The 12,244-nt window shown below is 37.1% G+C and overlaps 1 protein-coding gene across 1 annotated transcript in view; it reads left to right on the top strand.

The window, feature by feature from the left end:
• Positions 1-2,544: 2,544 nt before the first annotated feature.
• LOC114025904 (guanine nucleotide-binding protein G(q) subunit alpha) overlaps positions 2,545-12,244 on the top strand; it is a 272,993-nt gene continuing 263,293 nt past the window's right edge. Inside the window, exon 1 of the mRNA XM_027839425.1 lies at positions 2,545-2,724. Coding sequence (XP_027695226.1) covers positions 2,578-2,724 — 147 coding nt within the window. The 5' untranslated portion in view covers positions 2,545-2,577. The remainder of the gene's footprint in view (positions 2,725-12,244) is intronic.

The raw sequence follows: 12,244 nt of genomic DNA on the forward strand, positions 1-12,244 counted from the left end.
TTTCAGTTCCTTATAATAATTCCCGAGTCCCTCCAGTGCCTCTTTCCATGAATGTTTTTTTAAATAGTAAATTTTATTGGTATCTTTTGTTTTTACATCACCTTCCTTCCCCAATGTATCTTTTCCCTTCTCCCTCCCCTTTTACCTCCCAGAGCACTCCTTATAACAAAGAATTTTTTAAATGGGGGGGGGTGGAGGAATAAGACATTCGATAAAACTAACCAACATATTGAAAAAGATAAATTAATTTAATTAAATGCGGTGTTCCATGTCCGTAGTCTCTCACCTTTGTAATGAAGCTACCTTCTCATATCCTTGGGATCAATCTCCCATAGGTAGATCTATGTGGAGGAACTTTAAGAGATATAATCTGGCTTACTATATCCAAAGGATATATTGAGTTATGGTGAGATGTTTAGGAATTAAGAATGAATCTTCATTCAAGAGCATTGCCTCTGGAGGTAGATGACCTAGGTTCAAAACCCATCCCAAAGGGGTAATTGGTAATACCTGTGTGACTTTAGGCATGATTAAATCTCCACATGCCTGAATTTTCTCCTCTGTAATATGAGGGGGTGGAAGCAGATGACTTTCGGGATACCCTCTGGCACTGCATTTATGATCCTTTGACCCATCTGCCTTTGCTCACACCATCTCTCATGCGTGAAATAGATCCTCATCTTCTGTTCAAGGTTCTTTGTTCCTTTAAGAACCAATTCAGGTTCCACCTCTTCCGTGAAGCATTCCCTGACTGCCTTCCTCCCCCATCTCTTCTTGTTCAAGTTTCTTTTTGTTCTTCATATGTTCCTCTCTTTTCTGATTTGGTAGGACTTGCACATTTCTGCTGGAATAATCTTTTAGAATCTAGGAATTCATGAGTGGACTGAGATGAGGATGTTAGGAGAGGTTCCAAATCCAAATTCTACCCAAATAGCCCAGATTTTTTCAAGTGATTTTCATAATTTTCATGGGAAGGAAGGCTTGTTAAAATTTCATTTTGTGGGGAAAAGCCATTTTTTACTTTGTTATTTTAAAAATGGCATTGATGGTGCTAACAATGGTTATCAAACTTTTTTTCTGACTGCACAGGATTTTTTTTTTTTGCCATGAGGAACTGAGGCACACTGAACTTTTAAGTTGTCAACAAAAGAAGGGTTTTGGACAGTCCATCTTTGAGACCAATTACTGGCCCCTTTGTATTGCTTCTCCTTTCTTCCTCTGCCTCTCTTCATCTTCCACTTCCTTACCTATTCTTTTTTTACTTCTCACGACTCTCAATGAAGGACTTTGTGCTTTCATGGATAGAGCTACTATTTGACCTTCCTAACACCAAATAAGGAAGAGCCAGCAGCAAACCACAGCTGGAGGTGGAGTGGGTTGGTTCCTGGACTGGGAGTAATCTGGAAGTCCCTGAGTATGGGGAGGCATGTTGGCACATCTAGTGAAGCTCAAGCTAGGGTACATCCTTTACGAAATACTGCTTTAACCGATCGCTAAATGAATGTCGAAAATCTACCATCATTCATAATGTTGTGACATCAGACGTGGTCATTGTTTATTCAGTCAGCAAGAATTTGTAAGTGCTTGCTTACTCTGTGCCAGACATTGTACAAAAGTTTTGGAGAGACAGACCTCCCTGAAAAAAAGAACGAAAGAAAGAAAAAAGAAAAGAAAAAGAAAGTGGCTGCCCTCAAGGAGTTTACCCTCTATTTGGGGAAATAACGCATACATAAGTAAATACAAAACATGCCAAGTAAATATAAAATGATTTAGTGGTGAAGGCATTAGCAGCAGAGAATCATGTAGGGGGTCATACATTTGAGCTGAGTTTTAAAGGAAGCTAATGGATTCTAAGAAGTAGGAGGAAGGAGGGAGGACATTCCGGGTTTAGGGGACAAGTATTTTTTGCATAACTGTTTTTTTTGTTTATAATGGAGGGGTCAGTGTCAGAGGAGGGTATATCTGAAAATTACTGTGTTATAAAAAAACAAAAAGCATGACTAAAACTTAGTCTAAAAAACAGTTTATGATGCTTTACTCCAAAGGAGAGCATTTGGTATAGTTCTTGGACAAACACTTGCTTGGGGAGGTAACTTCTCAAAGGCCCCCTTTAGTACTATTTCCATCTCCATTAGAGGTTTCCCTTCTCTGACCTAATTTTGATTTGACCTTAAGTCTTTGTTGCCTGCAGGATTTTGTTGTTATTATTTTGTTAAGAGAGGGGTTCCAATGTAAGATTTAGTTGTTGTAGGGAACTCCTTCCTCCAATACAAATTGGCAACTTCTCTGATTTGCAAACTCAGATTGTTGCCCCACGGCATTGGAAGTTTAGGTTACTTGTCCATGGTCACAGTCAGTGTCAGAAGCAGGACTTGAGCCTGGGTCTTCTTAAAGGCAAGACCAGCCCTCTACGCACAATTCATGCAATGTGGCCTCAGATCAATACCACAATTTTCAGCCCGATTGGATTTCTTTACATCAGAAGAACTGTGCCTGAGCGTTTTAGTTAGATGAGCCATTGTTATTGCCTGTCTTTCAGGTACAGGAGAGAGCGGCAAAAGCACATTCATCAAGCAGATGAGAATCATCCATGGATCAGGTTATTCCGATGAAGACAAAAGAGGATTCACAAAACTGGTGTATCAGAACATATTTACAGCGATGCAGGCTATGATCAGAGCCATGGACACACTCAAAATCCCATACAAGTATGAACACAATAAGGTAAGCTTTGCTAATTTTTTTTACACTTCCTATGATAAAAACACTACTGCATTGCCAATGGTCCTTTAAAAGCTTCCGAAATATAGAGAGTTTTTTTGGCCCTCCCCAAAAAGATGTCCAGTGAACAGTCAGTTACTTGTAGGAGATGTACTTTAATAGCATGGTTATTTATTAATATTCCAGTGTCATCAGGAAAGCCAGATGCTAACGTATTATTGTAAATGTGGTAGGCTTGTTTCTTTTAAAGGTGTTTTTTGCTGTGGCATATTAAATGGACATGAAGTTGGTTGGCTTCCAGCTTGTATAAACCTGAACTCCAAAGTAAGATTTAACCAATTTGAAATTGTGACACAAAATGACTGAAGCCAGGAAACTTCAAAGAGAAGCTGACTGTGCTGTCTTAGCTCACACACTATATGCTTCATTTACAAAGAAAGGAAAGCATCTTAGGGCCATTGTGTCTGGTTTAATTTTAAACTTCCTGATTGGCCTTTCTGAGGTTTGCAGCCTCAATTTTCTTTCAAACAGTCCAGTTTGTCATTTGTTTTTGCCCAGATTTATGTGTCGTCCTTCAAACGTGACACCCTCAGGTAGATAACACTTGTGAAAGTCAGTAGCACCTTCTAAACTAATACTAGGAATGGTTAGGCAAGAAATACACATTTTTGAGTTTTTTATTTTTAAACAATAACAAATAAACATTGCAGGTATCTAGTAGTATGTTTATTAAGGAACAGAACTCTGTTTAGAAAGAAGTAGAGAAAGGACCATGATTAGATCAGACTGTGAGGAATTTTAGGACGAAAACTTAAAGATGTGGTGATATCTAATGGCAGTTGAATGGAGGATGATGCATGTGAATCCGTACAAAGTGGCAGTCACAGAGGGCACGGAAGGTATCATAATTCAGATTTTCCTTTGGCACTTTGCCCTCTTTCTGACCCCCTTTCCCGTCTACCTTGCATCATACTTATCTATGTACCTGTCATGCTACTCCCAGGAGAATGTTAAGTTCCTTGAGGTCAAGAACTGCTTTTTCTTTCTTTTTTCTTCTTTTCTTTCTTTCTTTCTTTTTTCTTGTCTTCATTTTTCTACTGCCTAGAGGCAATATGGGTTAGGAAGATCTGGGTTCAATCCTTTCTCTTAAATGTACTGGCCACATGATCCTGGGCAAATCACTTAACCACGCAGGTTAAGGACTCGAGGAAACTCTCTGAGACTAAAACTTTAATAGCAACTTGTCGAACTAATTTCTTGGCTGGAATTTTCCTTACTAGAAGTTCCCTACATCAAAGATACCAGCAGTTCAGACCTCCCCCCCAAAATCTCCAGCACCTAACAGCTAGATGGCACAGTGTATAGAACACCAGCCCTGGAGTCTGGAGAACCTGAGTTCAAATATGGCCTCAGACACTTACTAGCAGTATGACCCTGGGCAATTCACTCAACCCTATTTGCCTCAGTTCTTCATCTATAAAATGAAGAAGGAAATGGCAAACTACTCTAGTATCTCTGCCAAGAAAACCTCAAATAGGATCACTGAGAGACATGACTGAAGCTACTCAACAATAACGAACACCTAGCATAGTGCCTTGAAAAATAGTAGGGGCTTAATACAAGCTCATACAGACATTTGAATTTCACTATGGGGTTTGTTGCTCTTGCAAATGCCTTATCTTGATCATCTTCATTTCAGGTTTGGGAATAAGGGAGGTAGTTTGTGTGTACATATGTCTAGATTTGAAAATGAAATCAAGGCAGCACAATTCAGCATCTACCTAGGGCAGCAAAATAGATAAGATCCGCCCAGGGTGATAGAGGCATCTATGCCTTTGAGGCATCTGTCTTCTCTCTAAATTAAGAAAATAGAATGGTTTCTGCTAGTGAAAGTTCAGGTACTCTATGGTATAGAGTAATTCTATATTGACATCAGAGACCATCTTTGAATTGATTCCTTGGTAGTTTTATGCTTGGCAGGAGCTGACCACCTACAATAAGCCACAGAGAATGAATCACCTCTGATTAATAGGATATATTCTGTAACTTGAGAGGTGTTTGAGCATCTTTAATCACAGCATTAAATTCTGGAAAGAAATAAGAATGCATGGTAATCTAAAGTTAAGGATTAAACTTCCTTTGATTTCTATTCAATTATATGACCTCTGTGGTTCTGTGATTCTATGAACTCTATTCAGTCAGGGAAAATGAAAGATATATGAAGGTGTAATCCCCTGGTATGCAGTAGCATTTGTGATTCAATCCTGAAAGCAGAATTATAGGCAAAATAATGAAATTCCATCTACTTTGAGCTTAAATTACCACTCAAAAGGCATTTCACATTTAAACAATAGAAAATCAAGATTTTCCCCTTTTCTTTTTCTATTAACTGGTTATATTCTCATACACCAACATCCTCCCATGTAAGCTTAATGAAGTGTGACTACTCTTACCAAGCCTTATAGGAATACAGAGTTCATTCCAAGATAACCTTGCTCATTAAACAACAACAGCGACAACAACAAAACTCTCAGGGAAGAAAACAAGAGCTGAAGATTCCTCCAGTATTTTAAAAGTCATAATTTTGTGATGCTCATTACTATTTGTTTGTTTGACTGGGTATGCCAAAGAAGGTAGTCAAGGATGCTGAGTATTTGGGCCATTATAGCAGGCTAGAGTAGGCTACCAAGTTTTCTGGGCATCAGACATTTAAAACTTAAGAATGGATTTTCTAGTTGTCAAATCTAGATTCTCTGTGGAGTTTCTGCCTCGTCTTATACTGCTGCGATAGATTTTTATTTTTTGTTCAGTAACAGTTGAGACAATCTTGAAAGGTTTCTTCTTTGATTATTAATAAGCACTCCCATTTATTCAGGATGATTGGAGAACTGGTTGGTGTGATTAAGTTATATTCTGACTAATTGAGAGACGATTCAGGTAAGCCTATATAAACAAACAAAGTTGTTAGGAAGATATGAGTCCTTGGTGTCAGCTACTTTAGCTGTAATTTGCCTTGTTCTCATAAATCTAATGTTTTACAGATAATTCTAGGAATTTGAGGCATTTGGTCCCAGAGATAAAGATCAATGATATTTATCATATTTATTATTATTTTGGTATGGACCTATAATTTCACTGATGTGGGGAGATCTCTGGCTAATTCAGAGTGGCAACTGTTTTGCATCTTGGAGAGTTTCTTGGGAGCACTAAGAGTTTCTGTTTCCCAACTCTTATATAAAAATTCATCTGGCTGTAGCATTTGCCAAGAAAGGCATAATCATCTATTGTTAAAATTTTTAAACATCTAGGTACGGACCATGTTCCAAACTACTTTGTGACTTGACCACGTATATAATGATTTCCCATTCCTTAAGTTGTTTAACTCCTGCCTGTGGAAGTACCCTCGTCACTCAGGATATGATTACTGCTATTATGATGCCCTACAATGTCCATATGTATTTTGTGTTCCTTATTTAATCTACACATGTCTGCAGATCACAACCTCACACTGTCTTAATAAAAAGTTGTTGCCAAAAATTTAATCACTTGGTGGCCAATCTCCTGGTAATAAGCCTGTCTGGATTTAGCTAAGTTGCTAAGTTTAGTTAAAGTTCCTTGAATGACAAACTTGTGATCTATCCTTAGGCCCATGCTCAACCAAATCCTCTCTAGCTTGGTAGACCTACCAGAGCATGAATTTGGGGGGCATAGCTTCAGGAGTCCAGGGAAATCGTGCCATCATCAGGCATCAGAGTAGGAACTTAATGAAAGACTTTTTGTTTTTCAAAACTGAGAATAAGACTAATACAATCTTAATGAAGTTTATAAATAGCTGAATGCCAGGCCTGTAGGCTCAAATTTGTTGACCTGTTTAATTTAATTTAGGAAATTTTTATTGAGCTTACTGTGTCCCTAGCACTGTGCTAGATACTTTGGGAGATATAAAGAAGCTTGGCCTACCTTTAAGGAGTTTGTAATCTAGTTGAGAGACTAACCATACACATGCCAAAAAATTAATAATATCTGAGCTGAATAAAAATTCATTTAAAAAAACTTTTACTAAATACCAGTCTATATGCAATGGCATTATTCCAAGAGCTGAGGATATAGACAAAAATGAAACCTAAACTCTGATAAGTGTGATATTAAGAAAATTAAGGAAGGAGAGAAGATTTAACAAGTAGAGAAATCAGGGAAGGCTTCATAAAGGAGGGACTACCTGAGCTGAACCTTGAAGGGGAAAAAAAAGATTCTGAGAGAATGGGATGAAGAAGGGAAGTCATTGTATTTCAGGTACGGGGACAGATTGTGCAAATTCAGAAAGTTGGACACTCAAGTTTAAGGAATAGTTAATATTATAGTCTGGCTGGAAAATAGAGTTTGAAATAATCTTGAAAAGATTGGTGGCAGCTAGATGGCAGAAAGCCTTAAATGCCTGGTCTGACCGAATGAGGTCTATGTCATATCCTAAAGGCAATGGGCATCTTTAGGAAATATTTGCACTTGGAGGGTGACACGGTGTTTTGGAGAATGGAGAGAGTCGAGGAAGAGGACACCAATTAAGAAGCTCTTAGAGTAGTACAAAATGCTCTTAGTTGGTGAGAGTCTGAAGTGGGATTGAGTGTATGTGAGTGAAGAGACAGGAGTAGATACTGAAGATGGTTTGGCTGAGGAATTCACAAGACTTGGCAAGTGCTTGGATATAGGGGTGAGGGAAAAGGAAGAGGCAGGAATGATTATGTGGTGAAGAACCTAGGTGACTGGGAGGTTGTGGTCTTCCAATCAAAAAGGGAAGTTTGGAGGAGAGATTGATTTTGATGGGAAAGATTGATTTTGATGGGAAAGATAATTAGTTCACATGTAGACATGTTAAATTTGAAAAAACTTTGGGACATCCAAGAATATGTGTCCAGCAGGTTGTTTATGATGCATAACTGGAGTCCAGGAGAGAGATTAGGGATATCTATATACCTATATGTGTATATGGATATATGTGTATATATTGTGTAAATGTTTGTATATACATATAGAAATACATGGAGATGCATATATATGTTATCTATATAGAGATGATACAATGGTTTCTTAATATTTTGATAGTTTCATATGTCTTTTAATGCAATTAATTGTTGACAACTATAACTGAGTGGGACCATCTTTACAAACAACAAAAAAAACCACTCCATTCTAGTTAGCATGTAATAAAAAAATCGTAACATAAATAAAGTTTTTCAGCAGTGTCTTGTACATAGTAGGTACTTAATAAACTCTACTGTTTACTTGTTGAATTCGGTTTTTTATTGCTGTACCACCATATTTGCTCTGGGTTCAAAGGCAAATGACTTTTTGCAAAAATGTCTTAGCTTGTATGTTGAAATAACTGTTTAAAAAGACATCAAGACATTAGTATTTATGTTTGTTGCAAAGTGACTTTTGAGTTGTGAATATACCATGCCAAAATATTGGTGTTGCTTTTGTTTCTGCTTGAATATGAAATTGGCCACAGGGAGCCAGAGGAAACAAAGGTAATGGTAGCTGTGGAATGTAACGTAGGCTGTATTTATGCTACATTCTAGCATAAGTCCTTGACTGGGTACTAATGAATTTTCAAATATTGTCAGAAGTAAAGGCCTGTTCTTCCCCAACTTTGTGTCAAATTATATATCTGAGATTGCCCTACAAAGTTATGAAATACATGAAATCTAAAGGATTTGAATTTTTTAAGGAAAGTAACAGATCTGTGTTCCTCTCTCTCACTTCCTTTATTCCCCAGAACTTGGTTGCTTTATTTGTCTTGAGTTTGAACTTACTTCTAATTCTTACTTAACATTTTCCTTTACTAACCGCAGGATCAAGAGCTATCGATAAAAGTGGTTAAGTATTATGCACTTAGCCAAATCCAGTCAACGAACATTTATTAAGTGCCTACTAGGCAACTAGGTGGCACAAAAGGTAACTAGGGGACAAAGTGGATATATAATGGATAGAGAACTGGGCCTGGAGTCAGGAAGACCCAAGTTCAAATATTGGCTCATACACTCACTAGCCGTGTGACCCTGGGCAAGTCACTTAACTTCTATTTGCTTCAGCTTCCTCAGTTGAAAAAATGAGGACAATACTATCCTCCTTTATGGGGGTAAAATAAAATAAAAATAAAACCCCCATTTTATCCCAAACCATAAGAGACAATAAGAACCCCAATGGGTTGACCATCAAATGATATATTTACAAAGCACTACCCCAGTGCCTGCTACACGAAGTATCACATAGTAGGCACTTAATAAATGCTTGTTCCTCTTTCCCTATGTACATGACGCTGGACTTTGTTTGGTTCAGGTTATTTTTTCAAAAGGAAATATCCATAGTTAGGACATTTTATGGTAGCCTGTCCTTTCCTCGTATATTCTTCTGACTTATTCTTGCCTCACTGACTTTGCCCCACTTGAGTTGGCTCTTAATAAAAAGAGAGACATAAAATACCTGAAGCAATCAACATGACTGTGGATCTGTCATTTTAAAAACAACTTTGGAAAGATAATCTTATGGATTTGAATCTCTGCACTCCTAGCGTATTTGTTGTTGGTGTCACTCGTATGATACAGTAAATTACCTTTTACTGTTATTTTTTCACATGCATATGTTTCCTTGCCCCCAATAGGATTGCTCAGGGGAATAATCCTTGAGGACAGGTATCCCCCACAGCACATAGCCTTAGTGACAAGTATGAAAAGGTCTTGGTCCACTTTGCCAGTCCAGGAAAGAAAAAATATAATAATATTATTATTTTTTAAACTAGTAATGTAGATGCCTTCTTCTCCAGGAACTCAACTAATCCATACATATCCCAGAAAGCTGTTGTCAACTCCATTTTCAAAAGCTAAGCTTTTTTTTTTTTATGCTGTACTAGGTTTTACACTTTGACACAAAAGTCCTTATAAACCCCAACTTCTTAAGCACCTAGACTGAGACTTGATTTGCACTTCATCCTAGAGGAGGAAAAATTCATGTCTGATACCTGAGTTTCCCTTTGAAGCACCTGTTATGCTTCTGATAGTTACTTTTGGAAGAGACATTGCCAGCACATCTCAATTCTCTTGCTTTCTCTAGGTCCTTTTTGGTAGAAGAGGACGACATAGAAACATATGTTCAAGCTACCAGTATTTCTGACAAACCACGGAGTGCCTAAAACTGTTATTCTATGCACAAGGAAAAAACTAGACAGAACAGTCCCTAGTACATTTCAGAGAACTTAAGCTAGTAATTCTTCATGCTTTTGAACTCTATGCAATAAATTACCATAATAATGTTATTATCAATCAGTATATTTTCTCATTTTAAAAAAATACCAAAGACTCAATTTTTTATACATCTACCCTCCATAATGGATATAATGAAAGCAGCTCTACTAAGTAAGCTCAATAAATATTTGTTGATTAAGTTTAATATTCTTGTCAAGGGTGAGGATATCTGGGTAGTTGTTTTTTTTTTTTTAAAGTAGTAGCTCGTATTTTCTTCAAACTGTGAATCCTGGATATGCTTTAGGAGGAATGACAGGGACATAATCCTTAGTCCTTTGAAATCCAGAAAGAATAAAATATAATATGTCAGTACATATTAGTGTACTGTGAGTATGGGAGTGCCATCCACCAACTGAATCCATCTGTAACTTAGTAAATCAAGCTTAAATAGTTGCCTTTCTATCAGTGACTCCCTTTCTCTTTCCCTTGCTTGTCCTCCTTCCATCTTTTTCTCTGTCTCTGTCTCTGTCTCTCCCCCAACCCCATCCTCTCCTATTATTTATGTGACTTTGCTAAGGGAGGTGCACAATCAGTTTTGGAAAGTAAGATGACCTTAGGCTACTAAAAGTGGAAGCTACTGCTCCGTTAAAATGATATCGTGTATATTAAGCCCTTTGCAAACCTTGATACACTATATAAATGCTATTGCTATTGATTATTATCACTACTGTCATTTCAATATCAGTTAAATCTTTGTTAGAACACTCCCATTTTGGATCTTTACTTCTCAATAGGGGAAAGGAGAGTTTAGAAGGAATTGAAGAAAGAACCAAAAAAATGCTCACTTACTAGGGCTAATAGTGGGATTAATTAACCTAGAATTTCAAGTAAGTATAATAAATAGAAATTCACATCAAAAGAGAATAATGACCTATAGTTCTCCATGTTCCCTGAGAAAACCACAAGAAAGTCGGCAGCAAAACTTTTTTTGTTGGGGCAATTGGGGTTAAGTGACTTGCCCAGGGTCACACAGCTAGTAAGTGTCAAGTATTTGGTCTGAGGCCAGATTTGAACTCAGGTCCTCCTGACTTCAGGGCTGGTGTTCTATCCACTATGCCACGTAGTTGCCCCACAGCACCAAAACTTAAGCATGAGAGATTTAGGTTAGTTCCATGCTAAACTTAGGTTAGGACTTATTGAAAACTTTACTGAAAGTGACAGGATTAATACATAGACAGGTTGTGAAATCTTCCTGTCTTCCAGTCTTTAAAAACAGGCAACCTTGTTGTCACGTAAAATACTTTAAGGTTGTTCTCAGGGATAGAAAGTATGGATTACATTAATTTCAAGTTCATTTAATTTTCTTGTTCTGTGATTGAAGAACTATAGACAAGAGATTATTGATGCTGTAATTATGGCTGTAATTCAAAGGTTTTTCACTTTGACTTGCTTTTGGATATTTTAGAAAAACTATGTAATCTTCATTTAGGATGAAATTAAAATTATTTAAACATTTAGTGATTATAAGTCCCCAACCTTTACTCCACAGAGACTTTTCTCATCCATGTCTTACTTTTCTTTAAAATATTTGATATTATATTTAACAAATGGCTTAAAACACACACACACACACATTTTTTTTGTCATTTTTGTCCTTATTCCAGAGTCACCTTTTACTTTTATGGTTGTAAACTTTCCATTGTCTACTTCTGCAAATCTTAGAAGAAAAATTCTTGTTTAAAATAATAATAATAATAATAATAATAAACCATAGTAGTTATGTAGCACTTTAAGATTTGCAAAACACTTTACAAACATGCTCTCATTTAATCTTCATAATAATCCAAGGAAGTAGGTGCTATTATTATCTCCATTTAACATATGAGGAAACTGAGGCAAATTGAAATAAAGTAATTTGCCAAAGATCACATAACTAGTAAGTGTCTGAGGCCAGATTCAGGCTAAGATCTTGCTGATTCCAGGTTCAGCACGCTATCCACTGTACCACCTAGCTTCTTAGAGCTTCCTGAATGGCCTTCTGGATGGTATATAAACTCTGACCTTGACATGGGTATATCATTCCCATTCTCTCTCCAGTATGCAGCTAGATTCATCGTCTGATCAGTATTGCTTCCTAGAGCATTCAGGACTGCTTCTCCCCAAACCTGTAACAAGATTCAGATCTTTTTCTCTTTGACTCTCATTTCTTACCCACTGGTTATCCCCAGCTTCTCTGTTGCTGTTTTTCACTAGTATTGTGTACATGGAAGCTGTGTAAAAATAAA

The sequence above is a fragment of the Vombatus ursinus genome, unplaced genomic scaffold (genome assembly GCF_900497805.2).
Source record: "Vombatus ursinus unplaced genomic scaffold, bare-nosed wombat genome assembly UNPS02014832.1, whole genome shotgun sequence".
Taxonomy (NCBI): Eukaryota; Metazoa; Chordata; class Mammalia; order Diprotodontia; family Vombatidae; genus Vombatus; species Vombatus ursinus.